This window comes from Panthera onca, chromosome F1 (genome assembly GCF_046562875.1).
Source record: "Panthera onca isolate mPanOnc1 chromosome F1, mPanOnc1 haplotype 2, whole genome shotgun sequence".
Classification (NCBI taxonomy): Eukaryota; Metazoa; Chordata; class Mammalia; order Carnivora; family Felidae; genus Panthera; species Panthera onca.
Genome location: NC_138355.1, coordinates 6,313,875 through 6,332,598, shown reverse-complemented (window position 1 = coordinate 6,332,598; position 18,724 = coordinate 6,313,875). Strand labels below are relative to the sequence as shown.

At 42.8% G+C, this 18,724-nt stretch overlaps 1 protein-coding gene across 6 annotated transcripts in view; it reads right to left on the bottom strand.

The window, feature by feature from the left end:
• Positions 1 to 18,724, bottom strand: part of AHCTF1 (AT-hook containing transcription factor 1) — a 78,912-nt gene that overhangs the window by 37,453 nt on the left and 22,735 nt on the right. For 5 of the 6 annotated variants that reach the window (XR_009613350.3, XM_060643328.3, XM_078440528.2 and 2 more), the window contains 10 exons: positions 17,624 to 17,831; positions 15,646 to 15,762; positions 10,813 to 10,897; positions 9,107 to 9,257; positions 7,621 to 7,753; positions 7,353 to 7,534; positions 6,634 to 6,695; positions 5,634 to 5,762; positions 2,707 to 2,797; positions 1,350 to 1,439 (listed from right to left, as the gene is read on the bottom strand). Coding sequence is in view for 5 of the 6 variants with exons in the window: in XM_060643328.3 (XP_060499311.3) it covers positions 1,350 to 1,439; positions 2,707 to 2,797; positions 5,634 to 5,762; positions 6,634 to 6,695; positions 7,353 to 7,534; positions 7,621 to 7,753; positions 9,107 to 9,257; positions 10,813 to 10,897; positions 15,646 to 15,762; positions 17,624 to 17,831 (1,248 nt within the window). In the remaining variant the exon portion in view is untranslated. The remainder of the gene's footprint in view (positions 1 to 1,349; positions 1,440 to 2,706; positions 2,798 to 5,633; positions 5,763 to 6,633; positions 6,696 to 7,352; positions 7,535 to 7,620; positions 7,754 to 9,106; positions 9,258 to 10,812; positions 10,898 to 15,645; positions 15,763 to 17,623; positions 17,832 to 18,724) is intronic. The other variant, XM_078440531.2, reaches the window with a different exon arrangement.

Below are 18,724 nucleotides of genomic sequence, written 5' to 3'. Positions count from 1 at the left end.
ACATTTTCCTTTCAAAAAAGTACATTTACCCTGACTCTGGATTATCCAGTGTTTGTCCCTCATTTCAACTATACTAAGTGATTGCCAAATTATTTAAAATTATTTCATGTTTGTTATTTCATTAAATATGCCCTAAAAATACTATAGAACCTCACGTCTTCCGAAAAAACTTAAAAATCTTCTACGAAGAGTGATTTACTTAAGAAGTCCATTTGTTCATTCATCACTAACACGATGATACAAATAACAAAGACATATACATCTAAAACTTAAATTTTACTTTCATATACAGGGCAATCACATTATTCCATTATTTTTGCACTAATTAGGTATAGCAGCGTTTGATATTCACAGGACACCTCACAACTCAGTGTACAGTGAATACGCAAAACTGTTAAGAAAAAGGACTTTGAACGACTGATAAAAACATCTGCTCGTAGAAGACAGAGGAGTTCTTTGCCCTCCTATTCAGCCTTTTTATAGTCATAAATATATTTACATGGAAAATGAAAAAACAGAGGAGCTTCTGAAGTTACCTGGCATATTCTAACTCCATCATCAGCATGTTTTATAAATTAATCTTGTAAGATCAAAAATGAGATATAATCCTGAAACTTGGTACCGTACACATACTAACGTGCTGCCAGTTTGACAATGTGTTGCAAAATCTTGCTCAAAAAGAATTCTGTCGGGGTACCTGGCTGGTGCAGTGGTGATGGAGCGTGTGACCCTCTCTCTTTTTCTTTTTTAACGTTTATTCATTTTTTGACAGAGACAGAGTGTGAGTGGGGGAGGGGCAGAGAGAGAGAGAGAGAGAGAGAGAGAGAGGGAGGGAGGGAGACACAGAAACCCAAGCAGGCTCTAGGCTCCGAGCTCACGGCACAGAGCCCGACATGGTTGGGGCAAGCGTGTGACTCTTGATCTGGAGGTTGTGAGATTGAGCCCCACGTTGGGTGTGGAAATTAAAAATAAGAGCTTTTTTAATTTTCAAAACATTTTTGTTTTAGGGAGAGAGAGTGCAAGTGGGGGAGGGGGCAGAGGAGACAGAGAGAGAATCCTAAGCAGGCTCCATGGTCAGCGTGGAGCCTGCCACGGGGCTCGAACCCACAACCCTGGGATCGTGACCTGAGCCGAAATCAAGAGTTGGAAGCTCAACTGACTGAGCCACCCAGGCGCCACCCCCCCCAAAAATCTTTAAAAATCAAACAAAAACAGTAATTGTCACCCCAATTTAAAAAGAAATACTATTCTTCAGACAGTTCTTTAAAAAGTTCACAACTTCAAACTGATGAAAAGTTGTCAGGTACTTAACACATAAACCAAGGTTAATTTTTTAATGTAATACTTACATAGTCTGTCAAATTCCTCTTTTGTGAAAATCACTTTATTCCATGTCCATTCGAGCACAAAGCGCAGATTAGCAGCAGAATTTGGTTGTTCTTAGTTGCAAATATCAACGGAAAAAATAAAGAATTATTAATTACAAACAAAGAATTAGTAACTTCAGTGGGAAAAGAGAGCAGCCACCCTGACCAAGCGAGCAAGGTTAAGTTCAACAGCAACAGAGACAAAGTGGCGCCACACCCTCATGAAACGGCAAGGAGAGCGTCAATTTATGGAGTGCTGCTGCGAAACATGTGAGCCTGAATCTAATCCTGGGGAACGATGAACAAATACACATTGGGAGGCTGTCTATGAAATAACAGGCTTCTATTTTTTAAAGAAGTCAAAGTCTTTTCTTCAAAGATAAAGGCCTAGGAATTAATTATACAAGATAAAGAGAAAACAAAAAGACACAAAACCTAAACACAGAGTATATTCTGGATTCCCTACCCCTTTAAGTGCTACAAAGGACGTGACTGACATGACTGACAAGATCCCAGTAAGGTCTGGAGATCGGATAATCGCACGTATCAAGGTGTTCCTGATTTTTAGAAGTACAAAGTGGTTTGGTAATCAAAGTTCTTGTTTCTGGAAATAATACTGAAATGTTACTCACAAGTAAAGAAACATGATGTCCTCAACTTATTCTCAAATGATTCAGAACAAAAATAATGTGTATGTGGCGTATATGCTCGTAAAAAGGGGGATACATGCAACTGGGAAGAAATTTCCAGATAATTTTGCTGAGTGAAAGAGTCAATCCCAAAGATTATGTACTATATAATTACATTTATGAACTTTTTTTAAAATGTTTATTTTTGAGAGAGAGAGTACACGAGTGGGGAGACAGAAGAGGGAGACACAGAATCCGAAGCAGGCTCCAGGCTCCGAGCTGTCCGCACAGAGCCCGATGCGGGGCTCGAACTCACAGACCGTTGAGATCACGACCTGAGCCAAAGTCAGACACTTCACCGACTGAGCCACCCAGGCGCCCCATGAACATTTTTGAAATGACAAAATTATGGAAGTAGAGAACAGATTGGTGGCTGCCAGGGGTTAGGGATGGGGATCGGGGGAGGCAGGCGAGGCTCTGAAAAGGGCAACGTGGGGGTCCCGACTGAGGCGCTGTACCAGAGGTCTCCCAGACCCTGCCGGGGGAAGGTGGTGCCGAAAGGGTACATGGGCCCTCTACATAATGTCTTAAAGCTACAATGTCAATGTGCGATTATCTCAAAATAAAGCTTCACCCCTCCCCAAACTGAATAATTTAAAAATTTTAAAATACAAAAGGAATTTTCTGTTTGTTAAAAACTGCAATCTTACCTTCTGCTATCCACTTTTTGATACATCCAGTCAAAAGTCCCAGCGAACTCGTATGGATTGCTGCTGACAGTATAGCTTCTAACTGTTCTTCCTAAACCACACACGTTAAAAGAAGAGAAAGAAGAAATGAAGATAAAGGACCACTGACCGCAGACTCAGAGATAGCAAGTTCAATAATACAAACGGATAAAGGCTTAAAAACTCCTAACTCACTAGGTGGCTCTAAACAAAAAGCCAGACAAGAACACACAGCTGGTGACGTGAACTAACTACCATCCTCACCCACACCGGTGGCGGGGATGTAACACGGTAAAAGCCACTTTGGGAAACAGTCGTAAATACGGAGTCACCTCGCGACCCGGCAATTGCACACCCAAGAGAAATGAAGACGCACGCCCACACCAAAAGTGTACACGACACGGTACTCGTCATAGTCCCACACTGAAAACAAGCCAAATGCCCACCGACTAAAGAATGGATGGACAAAATGTGGCACAATCCTGTACAGACATCAAACAGGACGAAGTACTGGTGTCTGCTACCACACAGTGAACCTGAAATTCATACAAATGTGAAGTTTCTAGAATAAGTAAGTCTGCAAAGACAGAAAGCGGATCAACGGTTATCAAAGGCTGGGGGACGGAGGGCAAGGAAACAGTATGGGGGTTTTTGTGGAGGCGACAAAAATGTTCTAAAACCGAATGTGGGGCCGGGCGCACAATTCCAGGAATTTATTCAAAACCACTGAATTAGCCACTTTAAACAGGTGACGTAAAGTATAGGCGTTATGTCTTAATAAATCTGTTACTTAAAATATCGTAAGTCACGTTTAAGATCAAAGAACTCGATGAATTTCATTCATCCGTTCTTTTAACAACGAATTGCATGAATAAACAGATGAGTTACACAGGAATACAGGGGGCTACGATATGATAAAGGTTCCCCCAAATGAAGAAAAGCACAATTCTAAAAGGAGACTCACTAAAGCATTTACGTTACAATCAGGGACAAAACAAGAATGTCTGCTGGTACCATTATTTTCCCAGTCTGTGGAGGTTCTACCAAGTATGAGAAAATAAACAAGAGTGGGAAAAGAAATGGAGTCTAGATTTGCTGCCGACTGTGTACCTTGAAAATCTAAGAGATTCTAATTCAGTTAAGTAGTTATTAAGTGAAGACACAAAAGTCAATTGCATTTTTATGTGCTAGCAACAACCATTTGGAAATGAATATAGGAAAAAGGTTCTACTCACAATGAGCAAAACTAGAGAACACTTATGGATGAAAACAGAAAGAAGTCCGTAGGAAAATAACCATAAACTCTTGCTCATAGATGTAAAACAAACCGTGGATAAATGGGAAGATGCACCATTTAGACTTGGATCTGATAAAGATGTCAATTCTCTCTAAATTTAGTATGCGAATATAATAAATTTCCAAAAAGAATTCCAATGGAGGTACTGGATAAAATCATCTTATAACTAATACAAAAAACTGCCTATGAATTGACCAAAAATTACAGAAAAAAAAAGGGCTGCATTAGCAAGTATTAAAGCAGTATATTAAAATGGCATAGAAATAAATGAAATGAATAGGACAAAATTAAAACCCAGAAACAAAACCCAGTACATGCAGACATAGGAAATCAAATAAATGTGGTATTTCAGTAGCATGCGAAAAGGACATTCTGTGTTCTGTTTCATAAGTGGTATAGGACAGCTAGACTAAACAACATCTGGGAAAAAAGAAAAAAATCCTATCTTTGTGATTTGATACACAAAGATGAATTAAAGCTTTAAATGTTAAAGAGACATTTTAAGTGTTAGGAAGATTTTTTTTTTAAGCCAGAGCTATAAAATACATTTGACCACAAAAATATTAATTTGTATGTAGCAAAAGACACTGTAAGACAATCGAGAAGAAAACAGCAGGGGAAATACCTGTAAAATTTCTGACAAAAAGGGTAAATGTGTATTTCATAAAGAATTTCTATAGACAGCACAGTAAAAAACGGTAAAACCTATAAATATGTAACTAATGATCAGCCAATAATATGAAATTGCATACACATCATGCAATTTGTATACTGCATGTATACTAAAGGATATGTAAAGAGATATACGAAGAAAAGGCTACAAGTTAAAAAGTCCTCATAACCATATACACAAACAGATGATGACCCAGACCATGACCCGGATCTAGACGGAGGCGACTGCCAGCCTCCTGGAAACCTCCCTCTCCTCCTCCCTGATCAGAAGCAAGTCCCACCTCCCCCTACCATCTCCAGCACAGAGCATGACATGGGGCTCGAACTCACAGACTGTGAGAGATCATGACCTGAGCTGAAGTCGGATGCTTAACCGACTGAGCCCCCCAGGCACCTCATCTCATGTCAAAGTTTTAAGATATTATTGCCTTAATTTGACAGTATATAACTAGAAAAAAAATAATCAGTATGAAGTTTCCTAAAGTAAAAGGGTTAAATGGAGCACTTAGAGCACCCAAGTCCTTGAGGATGACGAACAGCTCTCTGCTATCACCAAGCTGGAGCATTTGGCAGGGAAAGGCAGTTTCAATCCCTGACTCACCTGGGCTCACGCTCTTGCACCAGTGCTGTTCTCACAGGGGCCAGAAAATGGCCCCCAGTCTGTTTTAACAGCTTCCCCTCAGGACAAGCCTGAGGCCGCCATGGGGTGCCTCCTGTCCCGTGTCCTCCTATACAGCTAAGTGAACCCGGGGCCGAGTTACGGCTAATGAGTCCTGGGAGTATGTGACGTAAGCCACAGCCAAGACCACAGCCACTGATCATGCAGCGTGAGCGTTACATCACCTAACCTACCTTCGCAGAAATGATCTAGTAGACTTTTATTACAATAGAAGCTAATAATCTATGACCCAAAATAAACAAGAGTTAGAAATCACCTCACCTGAGTTAAGTTGGAAGGCTGAATATCAACAAGTCTTGGTGACAGAAGGCCAGCCATAAGACATCGATTATAACCATCAGGTATGAATTCACTGAGAGATGGTCCTGATTTCTTTAAAAAAGTCAAAGTCTGTAAAGATCGATTAATAAACGTCAAAAAATACACAACTTAATCAAATTTAAGAATAATTAATAAGCTAATCACCTTAGTTTACACTTAATATTCTGAATAAGACTAAAAGACGCTGAATGGAAATTGCAAAAGACTCCATTTTTACACTTCTGGCAAGGAACAGGGTTTATAAGGTTCTTGAGCTAAACCAATGCTTATTAGTTATAAATAATATTACTGATGAGGGCATTGTAGGTCACTTTTTCTTTTTATGAAAGATAACCCTATTCCTTCCCTAAAGCTGACAGACTTGGTGACAGATCTAAATGAACACCCCCCCGCCCAGGCCCCCTCACTGCCCCCGGCAGTTTGTTCCTCCTGATCTGATGTAAAAGGATCAAATATCAAGTATAAATACGGCATTCATGCACATCTAGCTGATTATCCATTTAAAAATCTGCCATTTTGTGTTTCCCCAGAAAAGTATTTTTCAACATCAGTTATCGCCCACTCTGCCAGGCACTGTCCTAGGTACCTTCTTTGCGTTACTTCATTTATTCATAAGCTTCCTGAGGAGAAAGAGGAGAATTAAGAGGATGGACAAAAAGGGATGTGGTTAAGGCACTGACCTACTTCGCTATTCTCCTTAAGGTTCAAGTGGCTGACATCCACACAAAGCTGCTAAAAACAACCCAACACCTCTTCTGGCACATTGCCAGAACAGGCTGTCGGTAACTAATGGCACTAGCTGCCAACATCACAAACCTAGCAGGACCTACCACTTGAGCTGAAACGACAGTCTGTACAATTAACACTAAATGCAGCTGACATCCACGACCGGACTTTAGCCCGATCAGACACACTCTGTCCAGTGTTAGTTGCCACCTACCTCCTTGTGAAAGCCATTACAAGTTATACGAACAATTCCTGAGTTTAATAAACAAGTGGCATCTAAAAAAAAAAAGATGAAAAAATATCCGCTCACATATTAGATTTTTAGATGGCACTAATACAACAAAATTTATCCTAACAAGAGGCTGGTAGGCAAGGTTATCAAAATCATTGCATATAATAAATTTAAAAACGGGGCGCCCGGGTGGCTCAATTGGTTAAGTGTCTGACTCTCGATTTCGGCTCCGGTCATGATCTCGCGGTCCGTGGGCCACGTTGGGCTCTTAGCAGCACGGAGCCTGCCTGGTATTCTCTCTCTCCCTCTCTCTGCCCCTCCCCTGACTGCATATGCATACTCTCACAAAATAAATAAACTTTAAAAAATAAATAAATAAAATAATTCTCCTATCCTGGCAAGATACCAAGCCGCACCGTAAGTAATAGTTATCTTTTCTAACAAATTCAAAATAGTGATACTTTCTTTATAAAACATCTAAGTATTAAATTTCTCATGTACGTATCAAATGAATTTCCTCAGCTGCCCATATATTAACTATCGGTAATGAGACATGAGCAGGTAATTACATACACGTGCATACCACACACTGTATATGTACCATATGTATATGCACACGCGTACTATACATATACGTATTTCGCACCAACACGCAGACACGTGTGATTTTTCTTGAAAGGTCATGTTAAGGAAATACATACCAAAATTGTAAGTACTTGGGCTAAAAAACTGCTCAGGAGGCGGGAACGAGGGAGGCACTCCTCGACTCAAGCTTCTCTCGTGCACCAGCACATCCAAGATGTAGTGTGGGGAAGCCTTACTCACGACAGAATCCAGTGACCACAATGCAAAATAGGAGCAACTATGCAGATACTCTCCTGATCTACAAGAAAATTTTACAAAACCATTAAGTCACCGAGCGGCTACACATACAAATACGAGAAAGAGAAAAAGAGAGAGAAACCATACCTTAGCGAGTCTGGCATTTGCGCATGATACCAACGATTTATGTCAAAAAGCCCCAGGTACACAGAAGGCTTCCCTTGTCCATATACGTTCACCTGCCAGGTAAAGACTGAAACACTGGTGTCAGGAGACAGCGCTGAAAGAAAAGCACGTAGTTTTAAAAAATGGAATAAATCATTGCAAAGTAAGATTAGCCCGAATAAAATTTCAGCAACGTTTTCTCACAAATTAAGGAGTCTCAACTGCTATTTGATATACCAGAGCACACTTCTATCGTTCATTCTGTAAGGAGAGTGACATTCACTTGTATCTTAACTGTTTTTCTATTTCAAGAAGATCTTATTAAGAAGTACGCATCAGAAAAGTTCTATCCTGGCTTATTCTCGCTTAACGCTTTGGCAACTTTGATGCAGTGGAGGTAGAAAGCAGAAAATGACTTGGATGAGTATTGTCCCAACAACGGAACACAGTACCAGAGAATCTCAATAGCCACGACGGGCGGCCTAGGCGCTGGGCTTAATTCCTCAGAGGAATTCTAGCTGAGAAGGACTGAGCCAGCCGTACGGTAACGGGAGGAAAGACAAGGACTTGGATGGTAGCTGTGGGATGGAAAGTCAGAAACAAAGTGAGAGAAAACAACAGGAGAGAAAGAAGCCAACGTCTGAGACCCAACAAACAGGAAACAAAGCGGAAGAGGGGCGGGGACAGTGAGAAGAGGTGGAGAGCTCTGCTTGGGGCATTTGTAGCTCGATGTGATGACTGGACCCCCTACAGACATGGGACAAGAAAAGAAGACACGCTCAGGACAGATGAAGTGCCCCTGAGGATGAACCCCAGTAAGACCGCCGACACAAATACGGCCCTAGTGCAATTCCCGGGACTGCACGAACCCCTCCCACGGTCCCAATCAATCCTCCCGACTGCCTGCTGCAGAACGTACAACTGTATTATTCCACTCACGGATGGGGAGAGGGAGGCTCAGAAATGTTACATAATTTGTCAAAGGTCACAACTAGTGACACAGCTGGGATCCGAATCCGCGCTGGATTCTAAACCCTCTGCAACCGTGACTAAGCAAGGCTTGTTTACCAGGAAGAAGGGAGGACACGAAAGGAAACGGAAAAATTAAAGGCATCCAAGGCAGGTCTCAAAAATACACAGAGGGAAGCATTATTCACAGCCTCTTCATTCTGGTCAGAACCAGAGGCCATTTTTGTCCATTTAGAGAGAGGTGGACGAAAATACAAGGCTCCTTCATTAAGGGTCTCCGAATCTACTCCATTCTTGAGTTCCGTACGGCAATGTGGAGAGTAAGAAACACCTAGGAGCTCAGACAGACCTAAATAAATTTCCATAATTAGTATCTCAATTTGTTAACTGCCAGGAGTATGAACTCTAAAAAGCAGTAACTGTCATAAATCTTACGTCAAGATAAATCTTAAAATCAGGCATTGCACATGATATATATTAAGAGCACTTTTTAACTGACCTTCACTCATACCTTCCTCTCTGTCGCCATGATATCGAAATTTCTCTATACTCTGGCAGCCCAACAGCTTGGTATTACTAGTCTGTCCCCTCAAAGGAAACATGCCACCCGTGAGGTCCAGTGTGTATCTCTCTTCACAGTACTCTAGCCCCTGAAAGATAAAACGTACGCAAACCTTAATAGAATTCTAGGCAAAAAGTCATCCAGAAGTTAAGAATTCTCCAAATCTGGGACGCCTGGGTGGTTCGGTCAGTTAAGCAGCCGACTCTTGGTTTGGCTCAGGTCATGCTCTCACGGTCCGTGAGTTCAAGCCCCACATCAGGCTCCGTGCTGACGGTACGGAGTCTGCTTGGGATTCTCTCTTTCTCCCTCTCTCTCTGCCCCTCCCACTGTTTCTCAGAATAAACTTTAAAAAATAAAAAATAAACGTTCTCCAAATTGAAACATTTTTCACACAATACGAAGGAAACACAAAAAGTTAAAGAATAGAGAGAACAAATCACTGAAAAGGGCTCTGAAATTTTATATAGCACACGACACACGAGGCTAAATTTAGTGTCTCGAAAATAGTCACCAACAAATCTAAAGCCGTTACCAAACGTGGGAACCCTGTACTTTGGGCTGCAGCGTAAACTGGACTAACCATCAGAATTACACACAGACACGCTCCAGGCCGGCAAACGTGTTCCTGTGTTCTCAGTGCAATTCTCGCTCTAGAGCAGCTCTTCACTTTGTTTTTGCCCGTCAATGTCTGTAAGAATCTAACAAAAGCTATGAGACTTTCTCCCCAGAAACATCCACTGATGACAAAAATGTCACACAGATTTCAGAGACTTCGTGGATTCTTTAAAGCCCGTCCACGTATCCTCAAACACGAGGTTAAGAAAGCCTGTTCCACAGAAAGGAACGCGAGGGTTGACCACACTGCCGTCGGCAGCACGGCCCTTCTTCCTCTAGAACTCAACTGGAAAAACAGTCATCTGAAAGTCCAATGCGTTTACCCGCGTTTACAATTGTTAAGTGGCAAGACCGTTTAAAAAAAAATTTGTTTTTAATTTTGGGGCGCCCGGGTGGCCGAGTCAGTTGAGCGTCCAACTTCGGGTCACGATCTCACGGTCTGAGTTCGAGCCCCGCATCGGGCTGGCTGCTACCAGCGCAGAGCCCACTTTGGATCCTCTGTCCCCCTCTCTCTCCACCCCCATCCCCTCCTCACTTGCTCTCTCTCTCCAGAATAAACATTTAAAAAAAATTTTATTTATTTTTTTTAAGATTTTATTTTTAGGTAATCTCTACACCCAACGTGGGGCCTGAACTCACAACCCCGAGATCAAGAGTCGCGTGCTCTACTAATTGAGCCAGGCCGGCGCCCTGAGACCGTTTATAAAGTCACCTCATGGCTTACTGCTTTGGTATTAGTGCAACATGGGGGAGCTGTTTTTCTCTGGTACCAATCAGGTCACAAGATGAGTCTTGTCTAATCTCATTTTAGGGGACAGCGATACCTGGGCAAGTTAAGAGTGCTACCCGGGTAAAACAGCTAGTCTTGTGATCCCTACTCTAACACTCTTTCTGTTATATTATGAATACATTATTCACTTGAATAGAAGAATAACTTTTCGATATGTTAATATCTTTAGACAAAGACTAAAAAAGGCAAAACGGTGACAAAGCGGTAATAACGAACCCGTATCCCCAGTACCATTTACCTCATACAAGATTTGTCCCGATGCCAAACACTTTCTATCACCAAAGGCCAGCTGAAGCAGGTGTAAACTCAAAACGTCCCCTTCACTGGAAGAAACAGAGATTAACTGAGAAGAAACGCTAAATATCACATTCAAACATTAAGCATCTCTTACTGTCCAGTATGCAACGCTGCACGTGACAAAACTAAGGTCAATGTGAAGAACTTACTTTTACTTGGTCGTTTTCACAAAATGCAGTCCTCTGAAACAATAACTGATTTTTATTTTTATTAGAAAAAATTTTTTTAAATCTTTTATTTACTTTTGAGAGAGACAGAGCGTGAGCGGAGGAGGATAGAGTGAGTGGCGGAGAGCAGAGCAGAGAGAAGAGAGGGAGACACAGAATCCGAAGCAGGCTCCGGGCTCCGAGCAGTCAGCACAGAGCCCGACGTGGGGCTCGAACTCACGAACCGCGAGATCATGACCTGAGCCTAAGTGGGACGCTTAACTGACTGAACGACCCAGGCGCCCGATTTTTATTTTTAACTAATTCTAATTAGCTCAAACTGATGTGATTTGCAAACTTTAGGTGACCCCTTACGTGGTGGAGACTACAGCTGTTGGGTCAACATTCCCTCTGCCCTTCTTTCATAGGGAAGTGTTCGTTAGGCACATGGCTGCTTAAAATATGCCACATTTCCCAGCCTCCTTTGCGGCTGGGTGCAGAAGGCCCAAGTTCCAGGCAACAGATGTAAACAGAACTATCCCACGGCAACCACAGAAAGCCCTCGGCACGGGACAGCACGTCCTCTGCTCCTCCTTCCTGGTCTCTCCCTCCATCCTGGGAGGCTTCTGTCTGAAATGACGGGGTTGCCCTGTACCACAGCAGGAGGGCTACACGGTAAGGACATAAAGCAGATACCGAACCAGCTGTGCACTGCTCAAGTACAGCACGCGGTAAATGTTAAGAGCACAGACTTCCATACTGTCTGAATTTGAATTCTTCTTCTCTCGGGCCCATCTTTCTTAGAACGCCTACTTTACCTGGCTTCCAAGGATACCACACTGTCTTAATGGTCCCCACACTACACTACCCGTAGTCCTCTGCCGGCGGTTCTGCCCCCTGCTTCCCAACCTTCAATCATCTCTGAGCGCAGAAGGCTTCCCAGCTTCTTCTTTTCTCTAGCTAGTCTCACTCTGGGCTAGTGGTTCTCTACCTTGGTTGCTTATTATTAGAATCACCAGAGGAGTTTTGAAAAACTACTAATGCTTAGATAGACCCTACCACCAGAAAGAGATTTCATTGGTCTGGTACAGCCAGACCAAACTCAAATAGTCCCATTATCCTGACCTCCATGGCCCTTTAGAGACCAGTTCTACTTTTCTGACCTCGCCCGTGACGGCTCTGCGTTCTACCCTTTCCTGCTCTTGTTGCTTTTCCTTGTGACGTTTTTCTAAGGTCTTTGCAATCTTTCCCGCAGATCTTCCCATGGCTCTCCTCTCTCCCTGTCCCAACCCACTTCGTCCACATCTCCCTAACTACACAATCTGAAATAGCAGTTCCCTACATCACACACATTCTGTATTTCCTCTCCCAGCTTTATTTTTCTGTATTTAACATCACTACCTGAAATTATGTTAAATATGCGCACTCATATACTTACGAAATATACTCACTGAAATATAACATCTAGAAGAACAGAGATTTATTGGTTATGCATCGCTACATATCTCCAACTGTCACCAGCACATAGTAAATGCTCGATAATTATGTTGAATGAATAAACACGCAGACGTGAAACAAAGACAAATAACCTCGAAAAGACCAAATACTAAACAGGATAAACTGGATACAACCACCATTAAAGGGACACCGCACAGTTTTTCCATTCAATTTTCCATATTACAAAATTAACGTGGCTTTTATCATAATCGATGAGCTCTGTGGCAACAGCTAAGACCTACGCCCGTGTCATCCCATGGTGGCACAGTCACTCCACAGTGATTCTTCTCTTCCCTTTTTTACCCTGTTTAAGTAATCACTCTGGGGGCAAAAAGGAAGGACCATACCATCTGTCCTTTCGATTTAGACTTTCAATCTAAATTTGTATTATTTTCATCTACTTATAATACCAGTAAGATGTTGGTAAAGTCCATGACCAGGGGATGGAAGAAGAGCCTTTGTTAAATTAATCACACACCTTCGTAAAGTGAGAGAGTAGCCTAAGAATGGCTTAAAGCAGGATTCCTGACCTGAGGTCTGCGGGGAGACGACGAGCAGTCTGTGAGCTCCCATGAGTTGTAAACAAGATTATTTCTATCTGTTTATACGTGTATGTGAACAATACAGAAAAAAGACACACATGTACACACATATAAATGGTACACGTATACGTACACAAATCACACACGTACAAACAACACCTCTACACACAGAGCGTATGTAATACTCATACACGCATAAACAAATGTAAATAATCCTGTTTACAACGGGAGCTCACAGACTGCTCTTTGTCTCCCCACAGACCTCAGGTCAGGAATCCTGCTTTAAGTCATATCACACACACATACGAATATATATCACAGCCTTCACCAGATTCTCAAAGAGGCCCACGACCGATTAAGTCAAAGACCAGAAGACCACAAAAATACCATTCTCAAAAATATCTCACATCAGTAATACTGACAAATGCAAAGTAAATCATGTAGGAACAAATAATCCAAATTACCAAATAAATTAACCCTGTCCTATTAAAGGAACAGACTACTAGACAGTGGTTTAAAAGTCACTAGAGAGTTATTCCCATGTGTTACTCAGTGTGTTGTGGGTAATCAAGGTAAGTAAATGCAGGGCATCACCCTAAGAGAAACAGAAAACAGTATATTCTGCCCACATTTTAAACTGTGATTCATTTGTGCTTCAAGTGCAAATGCAGTTGACCCTCTAACAACATGGGTTTGAACTGTGCAGATTGCACACAGATTGTTTTCAATCTGCACACAGATTGTTTTCAATAAATACAAAGGGAGATTTTTTGGAGATCTGTGACAATTTGAAAAAAACGTAGATGAACCACACAGCATAGGTATACTGGAAAAATTAAGCCAAAAATTAGACACTGGTACCAGAATACAGTATGTAACACATATAACACACAAAATATGTGCTAATTGACTGTTGATATTATCAGTAAGGCTTCTGGTCAACAGTAAGCTATTAGTAGTGTAGTTCTGGGGGAGTCAAAAGTTATAGGTGGATTTTTGACGGTGGGGGTGGGGTGGGGGTGAGTAGAAGAGTCAACTATAGAGGTCTGAAAACTACGTCAAAAAAGGACTCAGGGAAGTGCATACAGTTCATGAGGATTTTACACAAGAAAATCAGGAGCAGAGAATATTCACACAGCTTCCTGATTATAAGAACAGAGGGGGCATCACCTACTGATAATACTACAAGAATCAAGAGTGGTATGGTAAAAAAGAACGCAGACTTATTCACCAAGTTCCAAAATAAGAGGAAAACACTCTAGACCTTAGTGTGGGAAATTCAGAAAAAGCAAAATAAAAAAATCCACATAAAGAATAATAAGTCAGGGTGCCTGGGTGGCTCAGTTGGTTAAGCATCCAACTTCAGCTTGGATCATGATCTCTTGGTCTGTGAATTCGAGCCCTGCGTTGGGCTCTGTACTGACAGCTCAGAGCCTGGAGCCTGCTTCAGATTCTGTGTCTCCCTCTCTCTCTGCCCCTCCCCACTCACTCATGCTCTCTCTTTCTCTCCCAAAAATGAATGTTAAAAAAATTTTTAAAGAATAATAACCAAACTCATCCTAAGAGACAATCCTAGGAGGAAAAAATAAATACAACGATCATTTAGATGACAGTCCCCTTGCATTCCCCATCCCCCAGAGCCCTGCTTGAACAGCCCAGAAGACTGTGAGCCCATCAAACTGCTGCCGCCCCCACTGCACTCAGATGGATGGAAACACGGACCGGACCCCGTGAGGGAGAGCCCAATAGCGGTCTCTGTATTTTCATTTCACTATTTTTTCAGGATGGACAAATTACAAAAGTGGCAAATTAATTCTTCGTTTCCATCACTTACCACAGAGTAAGAAGGTAAGACAAAACCACGAAGTGGGGATGTCTAATACAAAAACCCCAAGAGACCCCAATTCAGGTACCTAGAGCCCAAGGTGGGATGGACTTGGGAGAAAGTACCGGGAACAACGGGTCACCACCGTCATGGGCTTTATCCCACAAGCTTGACTGTTTCATCGATCATCCAAGAAGGAATGAAACATCAAGGAAAAAGACAAAGAAATCAATACTTCTGCCACTCTAACCCTGGAAATGAGCAAGCTGAACGGATGGAATACAGCTGCAAGGTTTCTCATGAGCTATACTTGGGACAAAGTTAGACCCTGTGACAGAGTGAAAACTAACCAAATGAATGCTAGGAGTACACTGGGCCAGGCAAACAGGAGGACCAGAGAACAGAGTCGGGGTCGATAAAAACGAGAGGCACACACAACAGAGAAAGATGGTGGGACGTGAGAACACGGGAGGCCGCAAACCCCGGTGTAAGGCAGCGAGGCCATTGCCTACTCAGCGCACTGGCTCACTCCCGGGTACGGCAGGCAGACAGACGAGCACAGTGTCCTTACCGCCACCTCAGAACTCACTCAACCACCTGGAAACAATCCCTTCACCTTCAAGATCATTTCAACCACCACTTGCTAATCCACTGAACTATGTCGTTTGCACCGAACGGAGACAACGTACTACGAAACTTTCCAATAGAAATTAACTGCTGCCGCATCGCTGGCAAATGTTTTTAAAAACACGTCTCACGCTTACCTGTCCTGTGTAGACTGAACAGCCCACAGGTAACAGCAATTACGAGGGTCGTTCTCCGGCTCTTGAAAAGTAAGTGCGTACACGGGAACTCGTCCACCTTCCAACTGAGTGTAGTACCTACAACAGGCACAAAAAGTGGTCTGCGTCATACTGTTAACCGGTGGTTTCCTGAAGAAAGAATCAGGGGTCTTGGGACAATCTCGGGTTAGAGCAACTGCCGCTCACGCAATCGTCTCATCTTCAAAGATACACAGGGCGTACCAGGTCACGGCCGACCGTGGGCGCGGCGCTGGAAGGGCTAAAACCACTACAAGGGCACCTTCCAGCCCCACGAGTGCCACCGTGTGCTGCTCCCCAGGGAGGCAGCCGTGGGCGCTGAAACCCCGACACAGCGCGTCACCTCGGCTGCTCGCCCCGGGCCAGTTTCCCCATCGCGACACCGGGGCGGCGAGAGCCCGAGGGGCTCCCGTAAAGCACCTAGAAATCACCCCCGAGAGGCTGGCCGGCGCTGGGGAAGAGCCAGAGAGGCCGATCCTCCAGGCTCTCGGGAGCAATTCAAAGACAAGAGCTGGGAAAAGGTTCTCCGCGCAGAGAGCCAAGGTGGCCTTCCCGCGGGGGCCACCAGGCGACAGCACCACCGCCTCATCACGGGTACCTTGCAAAACCCAGACCAAAAGAAAGGGCTCTGAGGAGGTTCAAGGACGGAAGTTACTTCAAGGGCTTGTCATTCTCTGATATTATCAAAGAACGCAACAGTGAGCAAAGGGCCTGGTTTGAGATGAGAGAACCTCGTTAGTTTCCTCCTCTCTTTTCTCGTCCGCTTCAAACGTGGCATAGGGCATACACTGATTACCAAGAAGAGCCCGGTAGGTACCAATTTCTTGGTGAGAATAACGGAACAGAAAGTTTGGAAGAGTGACTACTGTTGACTTTTTGGCAAGATAAATTACTCAAGAAAATATTCCAATAGGCCTTGAAAAAAAATGAAAAAATACCAAATTAACAACTTGGGAGAAAAATGGGCATCCACTTAACTCTCTATACAGACTAGAAGTCTGTAATGCCTATTTGCTACCTTCCTCAGTAAAGGGCTACTTCCCTCAAAAAAGGGTCAATTCCACAGCATTTTAAGGACTTTTTATGAATTTTTTTTTTTTTTAAATAATCTCCACACCCAACGTGGGGCTCAAACTCACAACCTCAAGATTAAGAGCTGCACGCCCTACTGCCTGAGCCAGCCACGTGCCTTCAACAATCTGAACGCCAAAAATACCAATTTAAAAAGTATCGATACAACTGAGGGAAATTTAAACAGGATAAAAATTTCAAAACATGGTATCTTTTAACGTTGATTTTAAAAAAGTCTCTGTTGGGGCGCCTGGGTGCTCAGTCGGTTTAGCGGCCGACTTCGGCTCAGGTCATGATCTCGCGGTCCCTGAGTTCGAGCCCCGCATCGGGCTCTGTGCTGACAGCTCGGAGCCTGGAGCCTGTTTCGGATTCTGTGTCTCCTTCTCTCTCTGACCCTCCCCCATTCATGCTCTGTCTCTCTCTGTCCCAAAAATAAATAAACTTAAAAAAAAAAAAAAATTAAAAAAAAAAAAACAAACTCTGTTTTTCTGTCAACCAAGAACTTCTACCATTAGCTTTACACGTGTGGTTATAAGGAAAGTACTCTGGACAGAATTCGCACCCCGTAAATATATCGTTTACCTTTACAGAGTGGTGTTTTACTAGCAAATGGCACACAATAACTGAAATGTCTTTTAAATATACACCAAAAGACTCGACCTAAATTCACGTGCTAAATCATTCCTTTATATCAAGCTGTGATTTCATGCAGTAAGAAATTATTCACACTCAACTGGTCACCTATCCTACCTTTTTCTCTTTACGCTAATTTTAAAATAGTAATACCTGAGTACAAGCTATATTCAGAAAGCAGCTACCAATGAACAAACGAGAAAAAAGTTGTACTTACTCTCTTTTCATGCTTTTCATATTCCACAGAGCTAGATAGCCATCGGAAAAGCCCACGGCCAGCTGGTTAGTCCTGCCGATGTAACAGAGCGCCGACGCAGCTGTCCCGGACGGGCTTGCGAGCTGGAGGCCCAGATGGCGCCCTGCCCGCATCACGGTCTCTCTGATGTGCGGCACCTCAGCTGGGATGCCGGTGACGACTTCAAGGTCTGGAGACACAAAGGGAGTAAGATTAACAAATCGTAAAGAGCACAAAAGCGAACGGGTCACCTGCTAGGCAAGCTTCAGCTGAAGACCACTGTGGTCAATTACGACAAGATCCATGATGACAAAGCAGGCTGAACTATACGACAGCCACCTGTATCTGTTCAAACGCTACGATTTTCAAAATACATTTAGTTGTGTAATTTTTTTAAAAAATCTCATGGTACGTTTTCAAATATTCTCAAAAGTATGCTCTTCTTTTTAAAGTATTAAACGATTTCCTTACTAATCAGAAACAAAGCTGATGGTTTCTTTATTTAAATTTAGAACTAAGAACCTAAATATTCCCTTTGGAGCAGTGGCCGGTTCCAGGTCTGGGGCAGGAAATACGTAAGATGAGCCTAGTTCATCTCGTGCCGGAAACAGAGGAAGCTATCATAGTCTAAAGGGGATTTGTCAGACTAAATGAAGGGGTTTTCATTAGTAAAAAATAACATTTTGAACATCAAAAAAACAATGAAAATGAATGAACGAAACACATTAAGTAAACACACACTCATAAAACTTCATGAGTTCCTATCCTGCTCACCTACAAAAGACCTTACTATAAACCATTTTAAGTCCCTGAGTACCAGCTCCTTACTCTGAAAATTAGTACTTAAAGAAATAGTAAGCATTTATCCTGCCTTTTCTGTACAAACTGTATTTCAGGGTAAACAAACAGCCCTGGTTAATGAGAAACTTCTTCCTTAGATTAACAGAATTTCAAAATCATCATTTTTGTATCCCCTAATGAATGAAGAGATTGAGGTAACAATCTCCATGGATGAGGGCTGTCTGGGTGGCTCAGTCAGCTGAGTGTCCGACTTCGGCTCGGGTCATGATCTCGCAGTCCTGT